Source organism: Zootoca vivipara, chromosome 3, assembly GCF_965207765.1.
Source record: "Zootoca vivipara chromosome 3, rZooViv2.hap1.1, whole genome shotgun sequence".
Classification (NCBI taxonomy): domain Eukaryota; kingdom Metazoa; phylum Chordata; class Lepidosauria; order Squamata; family Lacertidae; genus Zootoca; species Zootoca vivipara.
In genome coordinates this window covers 82,606,878-82,628,455 of record NC_142586.1, presented here as the reverse complement: position 1 = coordinate 82,628,455, position 21,578 = coordinate 82,606,878, and the positions used below count along the sequence as shown (strand labels likewise).

At 43.4% G+C, this 21,578-nt stretch overlaps 1 protein-coding gene across 2 annotated transcripts in view; it reads left to right on the top strand.

Moving 5' to 3' along the window:
* Positions 1–21,578, top strand: part of MDGA1 (MAM domain containing glycosylphosphatidylinositol anchor 1) — a 260,864-nt gene that overhangs the window by 203,092 nt on the left and 36,194 nt on the right. For both annotated transcript variants that reach the window (XM_035108147.3, XM_035108146.3), the window contains exons 11-14: positions 2,380–2,557; positions 3,648–3,671; positions 13,633–13,785; positions 15,425–15,556. In XM_035108147.3, the coding sequence (XP_034964038.3) occupies positions 2,380–2,557; positions 3,648–3,671; positions 13,633–13,785; positions 15,425–15,556 (487 nt within the window). The remainder of the gene's footprint in view (positions 1–2,379; positions 2,558–3,647; positions 3,672–13,632; positions 13,786–15,424; positions 15,557–21,578) is intronic.

The window sequence follows — 21,578 nt, the reverse complement described above, 5'->3', positions numbered from 1 at the left end:
GATGTTTGCAGATGAGGCACAAACCGATTAAAAATGGATCCTGGCTGGATTCCAGAAACAATAGGTATGATTTTCATTTTATTTGACTCATTCTCTGAGACGCTGCCTCTGTCCTAGGTCTCCATCATACCATCTCCACTTACAAGAACAGAAGAGTGTAGGGGAGGAAAAAGGCATCTGGGTTTGTACAGGCTTCCACTTGTCTGAGCAGCTTTCTGCTTTCTAGGCACAAGTCTGAGCGGTTCTGTTTGCCACGTCGAACCCACTCTTTAGCAGTGAATTGGAGCAAGCATCAATCTTCAGAAAACCCAACAGATGTTTGCTCCAATTCAGTGGTAAACACTGGATTTTCCTGTGGGGAAGCAGCAGGACAAGCAAAAGTCTGGATGGGCCCTCAAACAAGACAGTGTTCTACTTGAAGATGCATGGAAAACAACCTGGACACACCTGGAGTTTAAACAGCTTGTTTAAATAGCAATAGATAAGTGGTAGTATTGATGGGGCATAAATTTGGTTTAGTTTGAATTTTAATGGAAACCTACCTTATTCGAACTTTCTGAAACAATATGTGAACCGAAGCTCAGCTAACCTTCAAAATTTGCATTTCTCTGAATTTTGTGGTGCTGTTCTCTAACCCAATAAAAGTATGCATTGAAATGCACACATTAGTGAAAGCAATATATCAGGGGAAATCACATATAAAAACTGTGTAGATTTTGATACATTTGCAGGAAAATGCTGAGAAACTTTCATGAGGATGTCTTTAAGATAAAAAGAAAACTGGTGCAGAAATGTGGACAACAGAACTTAAGGCAGGAAAAATGACAAATGGAAAGAAACCAAAATTCACAGATTCATCCATCCCATGGAAGTAGTAATTTTCCACCTGGGAACTATACGTCTGAACTGCAGGTCAGCCAGTGACCAGATTAGGGTCATCTGTGAGCTTTGGCTAGTACTTAATAGCAGGTCCATGCAGTGCTTCCCAACAATTCCCTCTCTCTTTCCTCTTCACTGCTTGAAGTAGGTCAAGTGGCAAGGATGCACATCCTGCTTCCTTGTCCGTATGCACCGGTCTCTTTCTGCCTCCACCGTCACCACAGCAGCTGAAATAATGCACAGACCTCCCTCCTCTTCATCTCCCTGCACATTTAAGGGCAGTGTGACAAAACTTCAACATGCTCCAGAATGGCTTGGTGGAAGTAGAGGGGAGGAATTCACAACTTTAGAGGGGGGAAGGGGGAGGGAGAAGGCCACACCTTTTGGCCCAGGACTTGCCAGCTGTCACACCCTCAACCTTCAGCATGAAATAGCAGTAATATATTTCTAAGTGGGCATATTTTGAAGCAGCTGGCAGGAGCTCATTATCAAAATAGAACAATAAAACTAAAGCCAAGTAGCTAGTTTTGATTCAAGCCTAATGCCCTTTTCAGCTGTTAACATACAGAGTGAATGTGCCGGGGCAAGTGGGAATCACAGCCAGCAGTCTCTGCTCATGACCAATGGGTGCTCATTAAAGCGCCTAAGCAGATCCACTGCACATGCATGTTCATTCCATATGCACAATTATGCTTATTTGATATATACCAGGCATCCCCAAACTGCGGCCCTCCAGATGTTTTGGCCTACAACTCCCATGATCCCTAGCTAACAGGACCAGTGATCGGGGAAGATGGGAATTGTAGTCCAAAACACCTGGAGGGCCGAAGTTTGGGGATGCCTGATATATACCTATAAATGTAAATTGCGAATGTGGCAAACATGTTTGAAAGGTGAGTCCCGCAAAGGCAGTATTAACTGCAGAACCCTGTTGAACATTACGCAGTGGCTTTCTTTCTCTGTAACTTGGGGGATTTATTGCTCTGTAATTTGGGAAATGGTTTTGCTACCCCAAACACAACATTCTTATATTCTTTCTACTGGAACCATGACTCAGATGCACTTTGGAGTTTGAGTCTTTAACATTTCATATTTTAGAAATGAAGGCTGGTTTTTTAACTGTTGAGGTTCTGAGGATGCAGAATCCTGCTCCATATTTAAAATTTTAGCTCCATGCCACAAGAAGGGGACAGAGGATGAGATGGTTGGACAGTGTTCTCGAAGGTACTAACATGAGTTTGACCAAACTGCGGGAGGCAGTGGAAGACAGGAATGCCTGGCGTGCTCCGGTCCATGGGGTCACAAAGAGTCGGACATGACTAAACGACAAAAAATTAATACAGGAATGCATAGAGCACCTGTAGCCTACGTTATAGTTAATAATCGGCAAGAAGAGAGAAGATAGAACACCCACACTAGAAAGCTCATTAAGTGCTTTCAGTGTTCGGATTTCAAAACCCTTTTCTGTGTCTAACCAAAACCTGGTTTATGCCTCTTCAGATGAATCACAGGGACCTGCCCCCCAAATCCATTTCTGTGCGGAAGGTGGAAAAGGGCATGCTGCAAGAATACCTCCTGACTGACCTGAAGGTACCTCTGAGCTATGAAGTTCGCCTCACACCCCTAACCCGCTTTGGGTCTGGGGACATGGCTACCCGCATCATCCACTATATAGAACGTAAGTTTCTTGCTCTCTTACCTTACTGAGTGACCAGCCCCTTTACAGCACAGTCACGGCCCTGAAGGGCTGTATTTCTCCAGAGAGAACCTTAGTCCTGTCGGCCGTTTTTCAGAATAACTTTGAAGGGCTTGGGAGGCCACACACACACCACCATCAGATTGGGTTGTTTCCTTGTTCCACGTGACACGCTGTTCTTCCTCTAGAGAGCTTACTGATCTCTGTGTGGTTCCCAGGCCATTTTACATTCAGGCAGAGCTCAGAGCCTTCTTAGCAATAACAGTAGATCTGCAATATGTGCTGTCCAACTCATCCACTGCCATCAGATTCTTCAGACTGTTTGTATCCATGAATCCTTTGCTGATGGGAGGATACACAGGCAGATTTTTCAGTGGGGTCCCAAGTGCGAAAGATTTGGCGAGCTTCAGCTTCAATGGAGCATCAAAGCCCTTTCCACTCACATATGAGCTCCTGGTTCCTTGCCATGAATCATAAAACAGTCTCCACTTTTGCATTTTTCTACCACCCACAATTTTGGTGCTATGCGCAGGTCCTCAGGTTCAAATCCTGCATTTGATATGTGGTTTTCTCTCACAGGAAGCTAAGTCACAGTTCGATATAATTCTCTCCACAAATCCTGTTTCACATTGGGATTTAACCTTATAACATAATATCAGTAGCCACTGTTTTCCCCACCCCAACTGGTTGTACCTGTTCTCTTGAGCTTTCTTGGTTCCCATAAGGCTCCACAAATGAGATATAGTAAAACTACTTCCCTCTTTTTTTGAACAATGGAATAATTTCTTGTGGTCAGTCTAGGGCAGCCTTTCTGAAACTTGGGTCTTCAGATGATGTTGGACTACAACTCCCATCATCCCTAGTGAGAAGGGCTAGAAGTCAGGGATGATGGGAGTTGTAGTCCATCAGTGTCTAGGGAGAAATGCTGGTCTAGAGTAAGAGAATGCTAAGGGGCATGAGTACTAATCAGATAAGTTAGGAGGAGTTCAAACATTTTCTTCCAATAAGTATTTGTGTGTGATCTTATACATCTAATAAAAATCTAAATAACCCTTTCTGTTTCCTTTCTCAGCAATCAGCTACCCCAATCCAGTAGGTAAGTGTCAATGACCCAAATTTATCTACCCTTTTTATATATCTAATCCAAGGACAGCCAATGTGGTGTCCTCCAGCCTGTTGTTGGACTATAGCTCCCTTCATCCCTAATTATTGGCCATGCTGGCTAATGGGTGTTGGAGTCCGACATCATCAGGAGGACACCATGTTGCCTACTGCTGATCTAATCATTTGATCTAGCATTCAAAAAAGGTTTTTCAAATAAATGGTTTAAAAAAAATAAAAGAAAATGAAACATGCTGAAAATGCCTTAAATATTTAGCTGAAATAAATGTAAGAATGCATATAAGAAAGCTAAGATAATCACTCATCCATCACAAACTTCTCAATGACTTCTTAAGTTTTTGACCCCCCTTGCATTTCCTACAGATATTCTTGAGAGTTGGCAGAGTTGCAAAAGAGGCATTCAAAGATTGCTTCCAGATTGCTTGTTTATTCAGCACTCATTCTGATTTGTTTGCACAAAGTTTCCAGGAAGGTTATGCACCATTGACACATTTATTCTAGTTTGCTTGCAGGGAAGCTATACGACATTACACCAAGCAGTTGTTAATCCCACACTCTCTAGTGCATTTTCTCATCACTTTCCTTGCCCCGGTCTTTCTTTCTTTCTTTCTTTCTTTCTTTCTTTCTTTCTTTCTTTCTTTCTTAAGCAGGTTTCATGCACCACAGAGCCAACCTCATTTTTTTATTGCATAACCCAAATTTTCCAGCATGCAATGGATTCCCACCTGTAAAATAGCAGCAGTCTGGAAGCAGCCATAGATAGGTAGCAACTGCTGAGAATGCCTATAATAAATCTAATGCATAAGGATCAAGCAAGGGATCAGCTGGCACAAATACCATAGAATCCCTGGCATATACTGTAGGAGGAGCTGGTCTATAACATTTGCGTTGCCTAAGCTGTTTAAGGTTTAAGATAGGAATCCCCAAGCTGTGGCCCTCCAGATGTTTTGGCCTACAACTCCCACTATCCCTAGCTAACAGGACCAGTGGTCGGGGAAGATGGGAATTGCAGCCCAAAACACCTGGAGGGCCGAAGTTGGGGGATGCCTGGTTTAAGAGATGAAATATAGTGCCTTGGATGGTGCCCAAAGATAAGAGGAAGGCATCAAAAACCCAGGACTAGGGTGCTTGGAGTGATCATTTGAATGCAGAACACAGAACTGACTTTATACTAAGTTAGAATACTAGTCCCTCTAACCCAGTATTGTCTACTCTGACCAGCAGTGGTAATTCAGGGTCTCGGAAAGAAGACTTTCCTATTACTTGCAGCCTGATCATTTGAATAGAACATCCCAGAGACTGAATCTGGGAACTTCTGAATGCAATGCAGGCGCTGTACCACTGAATCATGGTCCCTGCCTATTCAGGACCTGGACCAGTGTGCATTACTGAATCTCCAAATAGTTCATTAACCTGGGAAGAGGGCAATACGCAGCCTTGTCTTAATTTGAGCCAATAATATGCAACATAACACAAAACTGAGTTTTTAATTCTATTTCTTCAGTGCCCCAGGCAATAGGAAAGAGAGGCACACACACAAAAGTTAAGCTTATATGGGAAACAGGAACGTCATACAGAAATCATAAGGCAGACCCGTCTAAGCAATTTTAATATTCAGCTATGCTTAAACGTGTGGTCTGGTCACTGCCACAGGAATGTAGAAAAATTAACATCAGCACTTGACCTGAGCCAAGGCTTAATCGGACCACAAATTTATTTCAAACGTTTGTGTCTGACCATGGAAACTGTGTCTCCCTCATAGGGATGGAGGAGGAATCAATTTTAAATGGATTTATACATGGAATTTGGCGGATCCAGCCTAATGCACTTTGTCCAAATCGGACCACCTATTGCATCAAGCACCTCATACATTGTCAGTTTTTCTTTTCTTTTTAAATCCAACTATTTATCAACAAACATGTACACATACTTACATATGTAATATGGTACCCTGCATTAACACACAATTATTTTATATACAGTTATATGCATTGTTTTATATAATTCTTCGTATGTTGGTTACTTTAAGAAAATACAGAAACTTGTATAATACATAATGCATTTAATATGTTAGAATTGTTTGTTGAGATGAAGGCAAAAAACCTGCAGTTAAGCTCAAAAAATTTTCAGAAAATTGCATCACTACTCCCACACTGCATTCTTCCTTAGATTCTCTTACTTGTATTTGGCGCTTGTCTGGTGAAGTTTTTGTTTCCTGGACCTGTCCAGGGTGACTGTTTCTCATCTCTGAGTCACCACTACCAGGCACATATATGTGGAATCAAGGAGAACACCAGTAACCACCAATCAACAGTACCTTTTGTTATCTGGACTCATATTCATAGCTGCCAAGTCTCCCGTATTCCCCGGGAAACCCCTGTTTTTCCAGCCATTTCCCGCTGGCAGCCTGGAGGCTCCTTCTGCGCATGTCTGGAGTCTCTGGACATGCGCAGAAGCGATTTCTGGCGCTGCGGCCATTTTGGAAATGAGCAGAACATGTGTAGAAGTGACTTCCGGTGCTGCTCTACCCAGTTCCAAAATGGCCACAGCGTGACTTCCAGTGCCAATCCCGGATTTTTCAATCTGGGAGTTGGCACCTATGCTCATATTCAGTTTATTGGCCCTCATTCAACCCATTATTGCCTCCAGACACTGGTCCAGCACCTGCCCCATTAGACTAAATTAGACTATATGGAAAAACAGAGCTGAGTGCTACCTGCATATTGATGAAACCTAGAAGCAAATCCTTTAAGGAATTTCATAACCCATACCCATCTATAGTTGCTTGCCATGCACAGATAGAGTATATAGGGCAAAAAACTTTAGATTCAGGGGATTTTGGAGGCTCCATTTTCATCACATTCATCATTAACATTTAATTCTAATAAAGTGTGTAATACATGCTAGGCACTGTGCACAAATAAACAAACCAAGTCATTGCCTTCAGGCTCACAATTTAAGCAACTTGAGAGAGAAAGAGGCAAAGGAGGAAATTGTAAACAGCACTTTGGACAAATTTGCTTTGGATACTAGAACAATGTGATTATATTTATTACAGCGACTAACAAAAATAGAGCTATTGAAGCCTTAAAGCAAAACGTTTTGCCGACCACCTTCTTCCCCTGTTGTTCTGATGTGGATCAAAGGTTGCTGTAGCCAAGATGGAATATTCAGAAGTGTGGCATTTACTTTTGTTAGCCATTGTAATAGATACAAAGAATAATAGACATTGACTTATCATCCATTGAGGCCACCTGAGCTAGAGGCCAAGTTTCTCAAGATTTGGCCCAGGTACTTAATGTTAGAGACTCTATTCTTATATTGACTTTTTTTGAACTATAATAAGCTCGCATTATCTTCAAAATATCAGATCCCAGGTGTGCAAGATGAACAGTGTGATGCTAACAGAAGAAGAAGATTATTTAGGACAGTTGCAGGAAGCTGTGCTGAGTTTAGCTATAGAATTGTGCCATATAGATAAAGTTAGTACTTCTTTGTTCGGGGGGGGGGGGAGCAAACCAGGACTGGATAAAGAACTGGGAATATGGTGCAGCTTTTGAATTTTGCATCCTCTTAAGTTACTGAGCAAGGGGTCCCGCAAAAGCAGGTGGGTTTGTTTGGTCCAACTTTCCTTTAAACCTCAGCATGATTGGATCCTGCATATCATACAAGCTGCCTTATGCCATTGAGCCCTCTGTGACAGCTAAGCCCAGCACAGAAGGCCCTGCCTTGGATTCCATGGTTTCCAGAGCTTAGGTTGTTGAGGTGCAAGAGCTGTTGGCAGCTTGATTGTAGACTCTCCATCATACTGCGAAAAGATTTTTTTGGGACCCCACAGATCAGTTTAGTAAGGTGCATTTTACTTTCAGTTTATTTTACTATGTACCATGTTTGGTATTCATTACCAAGTATTTATCTAGAAACCTTAGAGTGGCTGCTTGAGTATCTTCACACACACACCAAAAGGAAATGTGTCATCAAAAAAGCATGCATATGTATGGATATGATTTTGAAATAATTGCTGCAACTTAAATAAAAATACGGTGCATCTTACTAGAGTAAGGAAAACCACTGGTGGCCACTGGAGACAGTCTGCTCGCCAGGTGCTAACCATTGATGGGCATCGCCAAGATCTTCCCTTCTTGCGGTTCTTTATCTTTAAGCTGAACTTGGACTAGGCAGCCCTTCAAACAGAAGGAGTATCCTCTGTTAAGAAAACACATGCCAACCCCAAGAAACCACCAGCTTGAAAGCGCATACCTAACCTCTTTTATTATGAGGAATATTTTGTCTCTTTGAGTGCGTGCAACAGCTTTTCTTTTCTTAATTGACTTGGCAAAGGCTCATCTATTCGCACATTTCAGCCACACCACGCTTGTAAAGCAGAGAGGATTCTTGCCAAATGTGAGATGCCCCTCACAATTAGTTATGTATCTGTTACATTTGTATCCTGTGATGATCTCAGGCCAGCATACATGGAGCTGGCAGCCAGCCTCCCAACCAGATATTGTGGATCCAGATATTGTGCATAGCCGTGATGTACCATGTGCTTCGTGATTTTTGTACATATATCTCATTGATTTTATTGTTGTGAAACTGCCCTGAAAGCCTATCTGGCTATTATTTATAATATTACCAGTATTTAATAATAAATAAATAAATAAATAAATAAATAAATAAATAAATAAGCAAGCAAGCCCTGGGATCATACTCTGGAGCAGGCATCCCCAAACTGCGGCCCTCCAGATGTTTTGGCCTACAACTCCCATGATCCCTAGCTAACAGGACCAGTGGTCAGGGATGATGAGAATTGTAGTCCAAAACATCTGGAGGGCTGAAGTTTGGAGTATACCAGAGTCCCTCGTGCTGCTTTGGTGATGTTCTTTTTCAAACAAGCTGCTCCGTTTCAGTGTGTTTAAAACGTCCACATGTAAAATCACACTTCCCAGGAGAAAATCCCTCCTTCCCTCCTTCCCAGGAGGTGCATTTTAAAGCCCTAGCTGACCACCCACATTGCTTTTCTTTTCCCATTCTCCACATTTACCGAAAGCAGCCTCAGGAGACTGCTAATTTCAGGGGAGGGAGGAGGGGAGGGATTCTAGTTAAAATCCTGCCCAAAAGCTGAATGCATATATGTGTACATATGTGTGTGCGCGCACAGACACACATGCACAAGCTGCCCCCCCTTCAGTGTATTTGGAGCTGAGCCTGCCTAAGATTAAGACACAAGGCCTCTCAATCTGTTATTACACCCAAACTGGCAAGAGCCCTATGTGGAGGCAGCTATATATCAACCCAGTGCTCTTTGGCCATTCTGGGCTCCTTTCTCTAGTGTCTGTTTTAAAAGCAAAAGGAAGCCATGGCTGATATGTCCCATCTTCAACTAGCATGTGAGCCTTTTAGCAGTCAGCTGAATGCCCTACCTGTCATCTCTCTCTTTCTTCTCCCACACAGAATTCCACAACTGCTCTTTGTGGTGAATTTGGGAGGTGGGCTTATTAGAGTGAAAGAACCATTACACATGGTTGCCTACATAAAATCTTAGGTGTGACTGTCTCGCACTCTTGAATGAAAGGCAAAGTTTATATGATTAATGTCCATGGCAGCCTGATCAAGGGGTACATAATGTTGATTAATTTACAGGCTCAGAGAATCGCTTAATGTAATTATTTCTTCATCCATTTTCTCTTTGGTTAATACGATGTTCATGCTTAATGTTGTTAGGGCAAGTACGTGGAGTGGGTAAAGAGCTAGGCGTTGGGTACCATCGACCTAAGGAGACTGAGACAGGGTGGTGGGGAGAAAACTTATTTCGCAGGCACCTTGAGATTATACATCCACAAGCCTGACCAGAACAAAACAAAATCTAATTCTCAGAAATTACTCCCAATTTGACTGCTTGACTGTTAGGATCCCTAACAAAGTTATCAGAATTCATTAATTTATCTTTCTTTCAACTTGTAAATGGATTTAGAATGCCCTACGCTAATAACCTGACCATATTCCAGTCCTGTTGATTACATTCTGCCTCCTTAATTTTCCCCTTCTACAATTTTAATGAGTTGTTCCTGTGTGTTGCTAAACAGATGCTATGTTATGGCCCAGAACGTTCAAGTGAAGGGATTTGTAAATTGCACCCGTCTTCTTTCTTACAGTTCGACTAATTCAAGACCATGTGCTGTAAAGCAGAGATGGTGGGTTGTGTGCAACACAATGCTAAGGTGACTGTTCCATCAGTGGAAGGATTTCTCCTTGTGCAATGTAACATTCTCCTCTCTGACCAATAAGGGCTCACACTCAGTCAGCATTGGGTTGGATCCTTAGTCTGGCAGATGCAGTGGCTCATAACAGCACCCCCAGTACATTGGTCAGATTTTCAGGATGCCCTGTTAAAGGGGTCCAGGGGGACGTATTCTGTCCGAACTCCAAAACAGGGGCTAATGGGCCATATAACTTCTTCTTTGGTGATCACTCGTAGCCGAGTAAGATTGTCTTCCATAAATACGGTTTTAACAGTGAGTCCGTAAGTGACTGTGGAGGCCAATTCTGGATCCACACATCCTTCCACAGTGGGGACATTGGTTTCCAGGCAGGAGTTGATCACGGTGTGGATTTGCCAGCATGCCTTCCTCTTTGCACGTTTCTCCCTTGCGTCCTGAGATCGAGTTTCTGCAAAGCCCATGACACCTTTGCTATGGGCTGTTCTCCAACTGGAGCGCTCGCAGGCCAGGGTTTCCCAGTTGTCAGTGTTTATACTACATTTTTAAAGATTTGCCTTGAGACAGTCTTTAAACCTCTTTTGTTGACCAATAGCATTACGTTTTCCATTTTTAAGTTCGGAATAGAGTAGTTGCTTTGGGAGATGATCATCAGGCATCCGCACAACATGACCAGTCCACCCTGGAAAGATTTCCTGGAATTGATTCACATCATAGGGTGATCCTAAAACCCAGGATCAACCCTGAAGGAATGATCACCCAGCAGATGAGCCATCTGTTCGGTGCTGTGTCCAAGGTTCCTGGTCCAGTGCTGAGAGCACTGTTTTGCCCATACAGTCTCTGGTCCGTACTGAGGGTGGCTTAATGTGTGGTGTGGTCAAATGCATTGTCAAAGGTTCTCCAATGATATTATATTCAAAAATTTGACTGGAGATAGCTGGCCTTAGTTCTGCTCTGCATTAACCTCAACTTTCCTATTTGTTTTAATTTGCTTTAATTTGAATTGAAATCTGTGAAAATGGTGTGGAGGACAGGGAATTAATTTGCATTGAGTGCTAGCTTGCTGGAGATTGGCAGAGTGTAAGTTGTTTGAGCTAGATCGCCTTCAAAGGTGTGGCACTCTATGATTATTGGGGTTTCTTTTGAGTTTGCTGGAATTGTGGCTTAGATCTAGAAGCCAAGTGCAGCAACCTCTGGCCAGAGTTAAGTAGCTGGCTAAAATGACCAAGCCTTGTGCGACAGCCTTTTCTGCAGGACTCCCATGTGTGACTTGATCGGCACTGCTAGAACTGGAGCTCAGCCATCTCATTCACATAACGCCTTGGAAGAGCTGCTAAGCAGCTGCCGTTGTGCCTCAGCTCCTGCCTTTCAGATCTGGACACAGAACAGATGAAATAAACCACAGAGACTGTTATTGCGAATCCCAGAGTCTCAGATCTCCTGCTTCCTTTTCTCCTCTAGCTCCAGATGCTGGGCAGTCCCAGGCACTCAGTATTACAAACGGTGGCTAATTTGGATTAGGATGCTAATTAGAAATGAATGGACCGAGTAGAGAGCACTTAGTCAGGGTTAATTAGCAGTTAAGTGGGCAGCCAAGCTCCCTTTGGCTGTGTTCACTTGCAGGAGCTCTCTAGCCGAGTTTCCATGGGGCCCTCTGTGCTTCAGCAGTTCGCAGAGCTTCACCAGGGGCAACCTTTCAGCCCAGAGCTTCTACAAACCATTCCTTCAGGTACAGAGCATCTCTGGGTGGGCACAAGCTAGACTCTGCATACAAAATCTATAGACTTTAAAAATATATACTAGGCACACATCCTACTCTGGAGACCTTAATGTGGATTCTGGCCTGTACCCTTCAACACTATGTAGCTGAAGTACCCAAAAGAGAGAGAAAGGAGAAAGTTGGGAACATATATGTTTTCCATAAAGACCTTCACACATGCACATGTTTAACCTGGCGTTATGGAGTCCAAAGAAAACTGGGAGAGCCAGGATTTGAATTGTATGTGTGCCTGAAGCACTGAAAAGCCAGACCAAGAATGGTCACCTCCAGTATTTTTAGCCATGTATGCTGGGATAGCTCAGTCAGTAGAGAATGACTCTTAATCTCAGGGTTGTGGGTTGGAGCCCCATGTTGGGCCAAAGATTCCCTCATTGCAAAGGGGCTGGACTAGATAAGTATTGTGGTCCTTTCCAACTCTACAATTATTCTATGAAGTCAAAGTGCTGGGGAGCCAAAGATTAGTGAACATATGTGCCCATTTTGGTATCAAGCTCTGACACTTCTATATTTCAATGTGCTGAGTGTATCTGTAGCTTCTGTGTTTGCTTTGCCAATCTGTGTCGGCAAACCAAAGAATGAACCCCCTTTGGGGTCCACTTGGGCTCTAGTTCTCTAATCCTTAAAATGATGAAATTTATTATTATCATTATTATTCCATATACAGATTGCTTCATCACAGAGAGCAAGGGATGTTAGGTGGGGCGGGAGGGGGGTTGTCTCTGTATTTCAGTAGTCATCTGGGGAAATGTCAAAAAGCATTTCTGAAACACAAATGTTACCTGCTTTAATTGGATACATCAATCACACCAATGTGATCACAAAGTGTTCTATCAGCATATCTGTACACAAGCAGGGAGTTTCTTGTTGGTATATAGATTTTACTCTCTCCCACATTTACCAATTGATTTAAAAGGAAAGAAGGGATTGTTCAGTTAATTTGTGTACGTTCTTCCTAGTCACTATCTTGTGGAAGGTCAGGTCAGCTTACGTGGATGGGTGCATATCATCTCCAGGATCAGTTGGGGAGGCTGGACTGATTAACCCACACAGGAGAAAGAACATTTGTGAAACCTTGTTTGATATTTATCTCAGCAGCTGGGAAACAATCGGTTGAAAGAGGAAAACATCTATGTGACTGTAAGGGAAAGATCTGGATTATTATGGACCCGGAGAGACGATTTGAATTTTAGAAAAAAGACGGCAGTAGACGGTTGTGAGGAATCCCCAATTTCTTGAAGCATGGGAACCCCCAAAAATTTTTAGATGATTTGGTATAACATTCGGTTTGATTGATATATATGTGTATAATTTGAAATAATGTGATATAATTGGTTTTAATTGGAAAAATTAATAAAAATATATTTTTTAAAAAAAGGGATCAGAAGTCCAAATACCATTTGCTCTGGAACATGAGCATGAGAAGGCTATTGCGCTCATGCCCTAACTGCAGACTTCACAAGAGGCAACAGGTTGGCCACACTGAGAAAGAGAATGCTACACTGTGTGGGCCTTTAGTCTGAGTCACCAGGGCATTTCTTACGTCCTTGTGATGAAGATGCTGTTTGTGGTTTATTATTACGTCACTGCAGAACCATAATTACTATAAGGCAGGGGCTCTGTATGTTTGTTTGTTTGCTCGCTTTTTTCATATCTTAGCATATGGCATTCTGGTTAACCTCCCTTCCTTCAGAAGGTCTACTGAAGGGTCTTTTCGGTAGTGGCACCCCTCCCTGTGGAACATCCTCCCTTCAGATGTCAAGGCGATAAACAACTATCTGATTTTTAGAAGACATCTGTATCAGGAAGTTTTTAATGTTTGATGTTTTAGCATGTTCTGATATATGCTGTGAGCTGCCCAGAGTGGCTGGAGAGACCCAGCCAGATGGGTGGGGTATATAATAATAAAGTTGTTGTTGTTGTTACTACTACTACTACAGGGAACACCTGTCACTTTGAGGATGAGAAGATCTGTGGATATACACAAGACACAACTGACAACTTTGACTGGATTCGTCAGAGTGGTCTGACCCACGACCCCAAGCGCTCTGCCAACACAGGCCCAACCATGGATTTCAGTGGGACGCCAGAAGGTAATGGAAATTCCAGCTTCCTTTTCAAAGTTGTGCCCCATTCACTCCCCCAATCCTGGCTCCTTCTCAATGAGAGGTCTAGTGGGGAGAGAGTGTGGAAACCTTAAAGTCCCTTGTATATTTACCATTCCATGAAAAGAGGAAAGAGGGAGGGGGCTCTAGCCATCAGCAGTCCATATTTTCTTCCACTCCCTTTTTATTTACTTCCTCAGAAATAATCCCGTCCAGGTTTTCATCTCTCACATATCTAAGTACTGTACTTCTTCCTCATTTTCATGCTCGGAGCTAGAAACATTGCAGCATCTGTTAGGTCCTAACACCCTATAATGCAGTCCTTTGTTCACCCCTCCCTCTATTCCATCCCTTTTCTCCCCACCCCGCCTGGCACCCTCAGATTCTCACATAGCAGAGGTCTCTACATGACAAGAACTGTTCTGGGAATTTTGTAGAATATAGAAAGGATTGTTGCCTCTAGCTTTTGCCAAGTCCTCTACAAGACAGATTTAGCTCTCAGTATCATATTCCGCCTTGGAACCTGAGGACAAAATAGATTGGTTTTCTACACACACACACACACACACACACACACACACACACACACACCTGCTCTGCATTGGGCATGGGGAGCAGGCAGTTAATTTGCATCTTTCTTATTCACATTAAATACCCAATTAAAACTCCCACAGCTTTGTTTAGGGGAATCAGGAGAGCATTAGTCCTTGTTACTGGCTAATTGCCTGCTGCCAAATGTCCTTGTTCCATTGATAGTTGCTTTGAAGTCGCAGAGGAGAAAAGCAAGTGGAGAGGGAGACATGTTTAAGCACTCAGAAGTGTTTAGGCTGGTTTCTGCAGCAGCAGTCCACTGAAATCTCCAACTCCCAGGGCCAGGTACTTCTGGGATACAATCCATGTCACCTTTGAGAAGAGATTACAATGTTAAAAACAGTGTCGCTCAATTATCATTTGGAGGAGAGGGGATGAGTCAAGTCACCTTTTTAACCGGCCACCTCAGAGGCCATTTCCCATCCTGTGCACATTCTGTTTGGGGCTGCTGTAAGCATCGAAGCTATGGCTACCTGTGTACAATAAGATAGAGAAAAGCAAAGGTGGGAACAAGGGCACCAAGAAGGCCACCACAAGCAGGCAAGAAAGCAGGAGGGACTGTGGTCATGGGAAGATGCTTAACTGGACAATTAGAGGAGCTGCTGGCCTCCTGTTGCCTCTTACACTCACCCAGTCTTTGGGGCCTTGCTGTTGCCCAGAGTGAATAGAGCAGTGTTTCCCAACCTTGTGCCTCCAAATGTTTTGGGACTACAACTCCCATCATCCCTAGCTAGCAAGACCAGTGGTCAGGAATGATGGGAATTGTAGTTCGAAAACAGCTGGAGGCACAAGGTTGGGAAACACTGGAATAGAGAGTGCTATCTAGGCTGCATCCAACAGTGAAGTGTATTTTGCCATTGCACATTGGTGGAGAAGTATTGGTATGTGGCTGGCTCTCACTCAGCTCCCCAAAGGCAGCTGGTTTTCCTTTCTAAATCCTTCTGAGCATACATTTCCTCACCCTGCTGTCCTGGAGGGAGGTGTGATGATGCATCGCGTTTCCCACCGCCACCACCTTTGTTTCCTTGCTCTTCAGGCTACTACATGTTCATTGAGGCGTCTGCACCCCGGGTGAAGAACGACAAGGCTAGGCTGATCAGCCCCATGTACAACATGACTGCCAGATTCTGTGTCTCCTTCTATTATCACATGTATGGGAAACACATTGGTGAGTGATCTTCTTGGCTAGGATGGGGGAAAGGATGCTTTGAGAAGAAGGGCTTATTGAATATTATGGAGAAACAATCATCCTCTAAGGTATGCCAGACCTGATTTCTGCTGGTGCTTAATGGCTCTTGCTTCCCCAGCACTGAAGTTCGGTTTTGGCAAATAACACTTTTCATTTTGCTGAAACATCCAACATCCAAGCAGAGTTGGATGTGACACCACAATACAGAACATGGGCAGCCAGCTGTGCAGATCACTCCTAGTTTCCAAGCATTTAGAACAGGTTTGGGGGATATTTGGCCCCCAGGTGTTGCTGGGCTACAACTCTCATCATCTCTGAACATTGGCCAAGCCTCCTGAGACTGATGCAAGCTGTAGTTCAGAAAATCTGAAGGGCCAGAGGTTCCCCACACCTGTTTTGCAAGAACATCATTCACATTTCCAGGCATATATCTGCATCACGAGTGCTAGAAAACTGATTTTGATTTGAGTCTTTTAAAGGGAGAGGTCATGTTTGCCAAGATTGTGACAGCTGTTGTTTTCTGTGCTGGAGCCGTGATTTTGATTAAATTAATTCCTGTTACCCTCTAATTAATCTTGCACACATTTTTTTTGTATTTCCTTAAGATATTACAGAGAATCCTTTTTCATTGCTACCTCTTTTACTGAAACTTTAGAACAGGCATCCCCAAACTGCGGCCCTCCAGATGTTTTGGCCTACAACTCCCATGATCCCTAGCTAACAGGACCAGTGATCGGGGAAGATGGGAATTGTAGTCCAAAACATCTGGAGGGCCGAAGTTTGAGGATGCCTGCTTTAGAATATGATGTAGGTAGAAACTGATTTATGCAAATAATTGTGGGGCGTGGTTTGGAAAGAGCTTAGATGGAATGTTCAAGCAGGGGCAATTGTTGCATCAGTAGGGACTCCCTGGTTGCTGTTTTAATTTAAGGAGGGTAAGTAAGAGACCCAGGAAGATGGCAAAAATAATGTGAAAGAAGCAATTGGTTTTATGGGGCAAAGTCATTTTGAAGGGCAGCTTCCCGCCCGCTGTTTCTCTGTCTCTGGTTTCACCTCCTGTCTCCAGCCACCAAGATGAAGCTGTAGCACTTGGCGTGTGCCACAGGAGTGCCTAATGAGTTTCCACATTCAGTCAAGGAGCAATTGCTAATTTGTCACCTCTTGATTATAATTTCATTAATTTGAATAATAAATGCAGTCTTTCTGAAAGCCCACTAAGTTATTAATCACCCGCTGGACTGGAGCCTGACTGAGAAATCAGACCCAGTCAGGAGTATGTCTGCCTGTTGGTAAACGGAGCTGCTAAAGTGAGTTAATTAACGTTTTCCTCTGTCTGAGCACATGAAATTTCATTAAGCTAGAAGCTGGTTCTCCTCTCACAGGAAAGAGATGAGAATTGTCCTCAGATGCAGGGTCCAGTAAACTCTCTAAATCAGATGTGGGGGGATCTTTGGACTTCCAGGTGTGACTGAACTACAACTCCCATCTGCCCTAGCAGGTGTGGGCAATGACCAGGGATGATGGGAGCTGTAGTCCGGCAACATCTGAAGGACCAGAAGTTTCTCCACACCTCCTCTAGATAAATAATTATTTCAGTGTAATCTGCTTTCCAGCAAGCTGTGCATGCCTCTAGTTGATGGAGCCATGGCTCAACAGCAGAACACTTGCTTTAAATGCAAAAAGTCCCAGGTTTAATCCCCAACATCTCCTGTTACAGCTGGGGGAGAATGCATCTGAAATCCCAGACAACTGCTGCCAGTCAGTGCACACCACAGGTGGCTAATGTGTGTCCCTCCAGGTGCTCCTGGACTGTAACTCCCAACATCCCTAACCTTTGGCCATACTGGAAGGAACTTAGGGGAGATGGATTCCAACAACCTCTGGAGGTCCACAGGTTAACTACCCCTGGTGCAGACTGTTCAGAACCAGATGTACCAGTGATCTGACTGGATAAGGCAGGTTCTCATGTCAATATGATAATTGTTCTCATTACTTAAGTTACATAGTTGATGTTTTGGTGACTAACCTGAACATTCATGTCTGCCTAGTTGATAGGTGGCTCATTCTGTCCAGCATCAGAGATAGATGTTTGTGTTGCTCTTCCTTTACATTATATCATGGTTGTCTTCTTGGTTCGTTTGATAAAGGTTTGAGCCAGGGCTGGGTATGGTGTATGGCTACCATCCTGTTTGCACCTGGCTAATTTTGGCTTTCCTTTGGCTAATCCTTAAATTACCCATTGAGCAAACAAGTTCCTCCAGCCATTGCAGAAGGGATTTTTATGTATAGTATTTCTTGTACAGTACTGGAAAAGATTGGCTAATATGCAATGCGGCAGAAAAAGAGAGCTGTTTCTACATTTCTTAGCAGAGTTGTGGCACCACATAAGAGAATATCATAAGAAACCATTAAGGAAGTATGCTATTTGCCATCACTGCTGCCCTCAATGGTTCAGAGATTTCTCAGAGGTGTTGAATGTTGAAATTATTATGGCATGGACACTGCTGGGCTGGCAGTCTATTTAGCTTTGACTTCAACTACTAAGAAACCTGCAAAATCCACCTTTTCTTCTCTTCCACGTTCACCATCGTCATGCCCCCTTTTACAATGTCTTGATTCTCCATTGTGATTTTAGGTAGATTTCTCTATTTTCCGCTTCCATGTAGCAATACCAAGAGTCTGTTTTCGTGCAAGGTGACTGCATTCTTTTGGCTTTACTTTAATGTTGTTTTGAGTTTCCCAGAGGGCACTAAGGGAAGCATGAATATATTTTGAATTATTTAGAAACCAGACAGTCAGAGATGAAGAAAATGAGAGATTTTTATCAGCCCGTTAAAAATTAAGCTTGTAATACAACTGGCAGTATTGGGTCAATTGGGTCAATCCTAATATCTAAATTCATTTCCTTCGATCATTCGTTCCTTTCTTCTCTCTCTCCCTAGCAGTTCGAAAGCACGTCAAAATGCAAGTAGATAAATAGGAACCGCTACAGCGGGAAGGTAAACGGCGTTTCCGTGTGCTGCTCTGGTTCACCAGAAGCGGCTTTGTCATGCTGGCCACATGACCTGGAAGCTATACGCCGGCTCCCTCGGCCAATAATGCGAGATGAGCGCGCAACCCCAGAGTCGGTCACGACTGGACCTAATGGTCAGGGGTCCCTTTACCTTTACCTAATGTTGTTTTGAGTTTCCCAGAGGGCACTAAGGGAAGCATGAATATATTTTGAATTATTTAGAAACCAGACAGTCAGAGATGAAGAAAATGAGAGATTTTTATCAGCCCGTTAAAAATTAAGCTTGTAATACAACTGGCAGTATTGGGTCAATTGGGTCAATCCTAATATCTAAATTCATTTCCTTCGATCCTTCGTTCCTTTCTTCTCTCTCTCTCTCTCTCTCTCTCTCTCTCTCTCTCTCTCTCTCTCTCTGTTTTGTGTTGTGCTATGGCATTTATCATTTCTGTTTCTAATCATCCTTGCTTCCATTTATTTTGTGAGTGTATCTGAACCAAAGCCAACATGTTCCTAATAAGCCAGGATGCCCCATGAACTGAGCAAGGTGGAACAAACATGTGATAGCTTGCCTTGATCACTTCTCAGCTTGTCTCTTGTTCGATAATTGCCTGAGGTGATAAGAGAGAGATTTGTGATAGCAGTTTCACTTGCTCAAGTAATGGCTTCCATTACCATGGGATAAACATGATTCATGCTAACTCTTCTTATAGTATAGTAAGAGATAATAATTTTTATATTATCTCACGCCAGTAAATATGGTTCTGTGTTGTAAGTAGGAGGGGTGGTCATTATTAAGCTCCGTCCTTATTCTTTCTTTAACCTCAGGCATCTGACTGACACATGTTCAAAGGTGTGTGAATCTCTAGCATTCATTTAGTGTGTTGTTGCTGATTACCACTGCCCAGGTGGCGCTGTGGGTTAAACCACAGAGTCTAGGGCTTGCTGATCAGAAGGTCGGCGGTTCGAATCCCTGCAACGGGGTGGGCTCCCGTTGCTCGGTCCCAGCTCCTGCCCACCTAGCAGTTCGAAAGCACATCAAAGTGCAAGTAGATAAATAGGGACCGCTCCGGCGGGAAGGTAGACGCCGTTTCCGTGTGCTGCTCTGGTTCGCCAGAAGCAGCTTTGTCATGCTGGCCACATGACCCGGAAGCTGTCTGCGGACAAACGCTGGCTCCCTCGGCCTATAGAGCGAGATGAGCACCACAACCCCAGAGTCGGACACGACTGGACCTGATGGTCAGGGGCCCCTTTACCTTTACCTTTACCACTGCCTAGAGATTCTCACTGTTCATCATCAGTGATTCTCCCATCAAGAAATCACACAGAAGCTCCACTTGCTAAGGGAGCTTTTAAGGGGTACTTGAAACTGGAAGGGTCAAAAGGACTTTCCAGTGGATGAATTCTGCAAACTTCATTGGAAGGAGGACAAGGCAATGTACCAGTACAGCCCTGGGTATCCAGCACTGGCACGGATAGCTTTTGTTCCCTAGCTTCAAACTACCTGTTCATTTCCTTGTTAACACTCCCAGAGGAAATGGATGTGGGCAGCCTCATATAGTAATGGCAAGAATAATTTGAGAAGGAGACTTCATTGGATTTAACTAGTATAGTAACACATACTGTGTGAATCAGTCAGCACATTTAGCTTAAAACACATGCGGTGTTAACAAGAAGGTGCTGGGTCATCTCATTTCACTTTCCTGTGCAGCAGGAAGTTACCAAGATACATCTCTTACAGGGTCTGTTTCCTTGTAATGTTCTTTATGGTCACTTTGAAAAATCTATTTACAAATACAGAAGCAGAGCATTTTGGAAGCAAGCAGACTACTGCCCATCATGCGTCAGGTTCCCAAAGCAACAGTGTGGACCCACCACAGTCCTCGACTCACAGTCCTCTTTAAAAACTCACAGCTTCCCTCTATCTCTTCCTGCAAATTTGCTTCTTCCTTATGCAGTCTCAGACCCCACTCTGCCAGCAGGTTTTCCATTCAAAAAATATCCTCCTCATTCGTTCCTATTAAAGGAATATCAGATAGTCATCCTGACAACCAGCAGCCTATCAGCTTAAATTAAAAATAGCCAACTGTTCCTTAAGTTGCCAGGATAGCGTTGCGATCGCACAGATTATAAACAGGCAGAGAAGTGTGATGCTTTCAAATGTGCTTCCTACTTCACCAATCCTTCTGTCACTCAAATATTTCTACATAACAAAGGGGCAAAGCTGATGGCCCTGTGTATTTTCGTCCAACTGTATGTTGAAATGTGGGTTTGGCTGGATCATATGTAAAGAGAAAGCTGGACCAGAAACCCCTGCTGGATCAAGCCAAATGCCCATCTAATCCAGCATCCTATTCCCACAGTGGTCAACCAAGTGCCTGTGGGAAGTCAGCAAGCAGAACCTGAGCGCAACAACGCTCTCCCCATGTATTTGAGTCCCAGCAACTGGCATTCGGAGGTGTACTTTTTCCATCAGTGGAGGTAGAGCAGAGCCATATTGGCTACTAGCCACTGGTAGCCTTATCCTCTATGAATTGGTCTACTCCTCTTTTAATAAAGTCCTCCAAGTTGGTGGCAATCACAACATCTTGTGGGAACAAATTCCATAGTTTAACTATGTGCTGTGAAGAAGTACTTGCTTTTTCTGTCCTGAACATTCAGCTTCAGAAAACAGCTCAGGTGACCTGACTGGAGCACTGGAAAGACATGTAACATAGCAGGGAATAGTTCATAAAAAAAGGAATAGTCTCCTAGCAATACCAGGCAGTTCATTCATTCTTTGACTCTATTCCAGATACAGATGCATCTCAATCTCCCTCTTACACGTCCATACACACATATGGGGAGGGAGAGAGGCATACAGAGGTGCATTATATACTACCATGAGGATTCTTCAGTGTGCTGCTAAAGCAGAAGTCCTGCACATAACAGAAAGCCTCGCTGCAAAATTTATTTACAGTGATTATTTCAGAGATGGGGCCATTTTTGTCT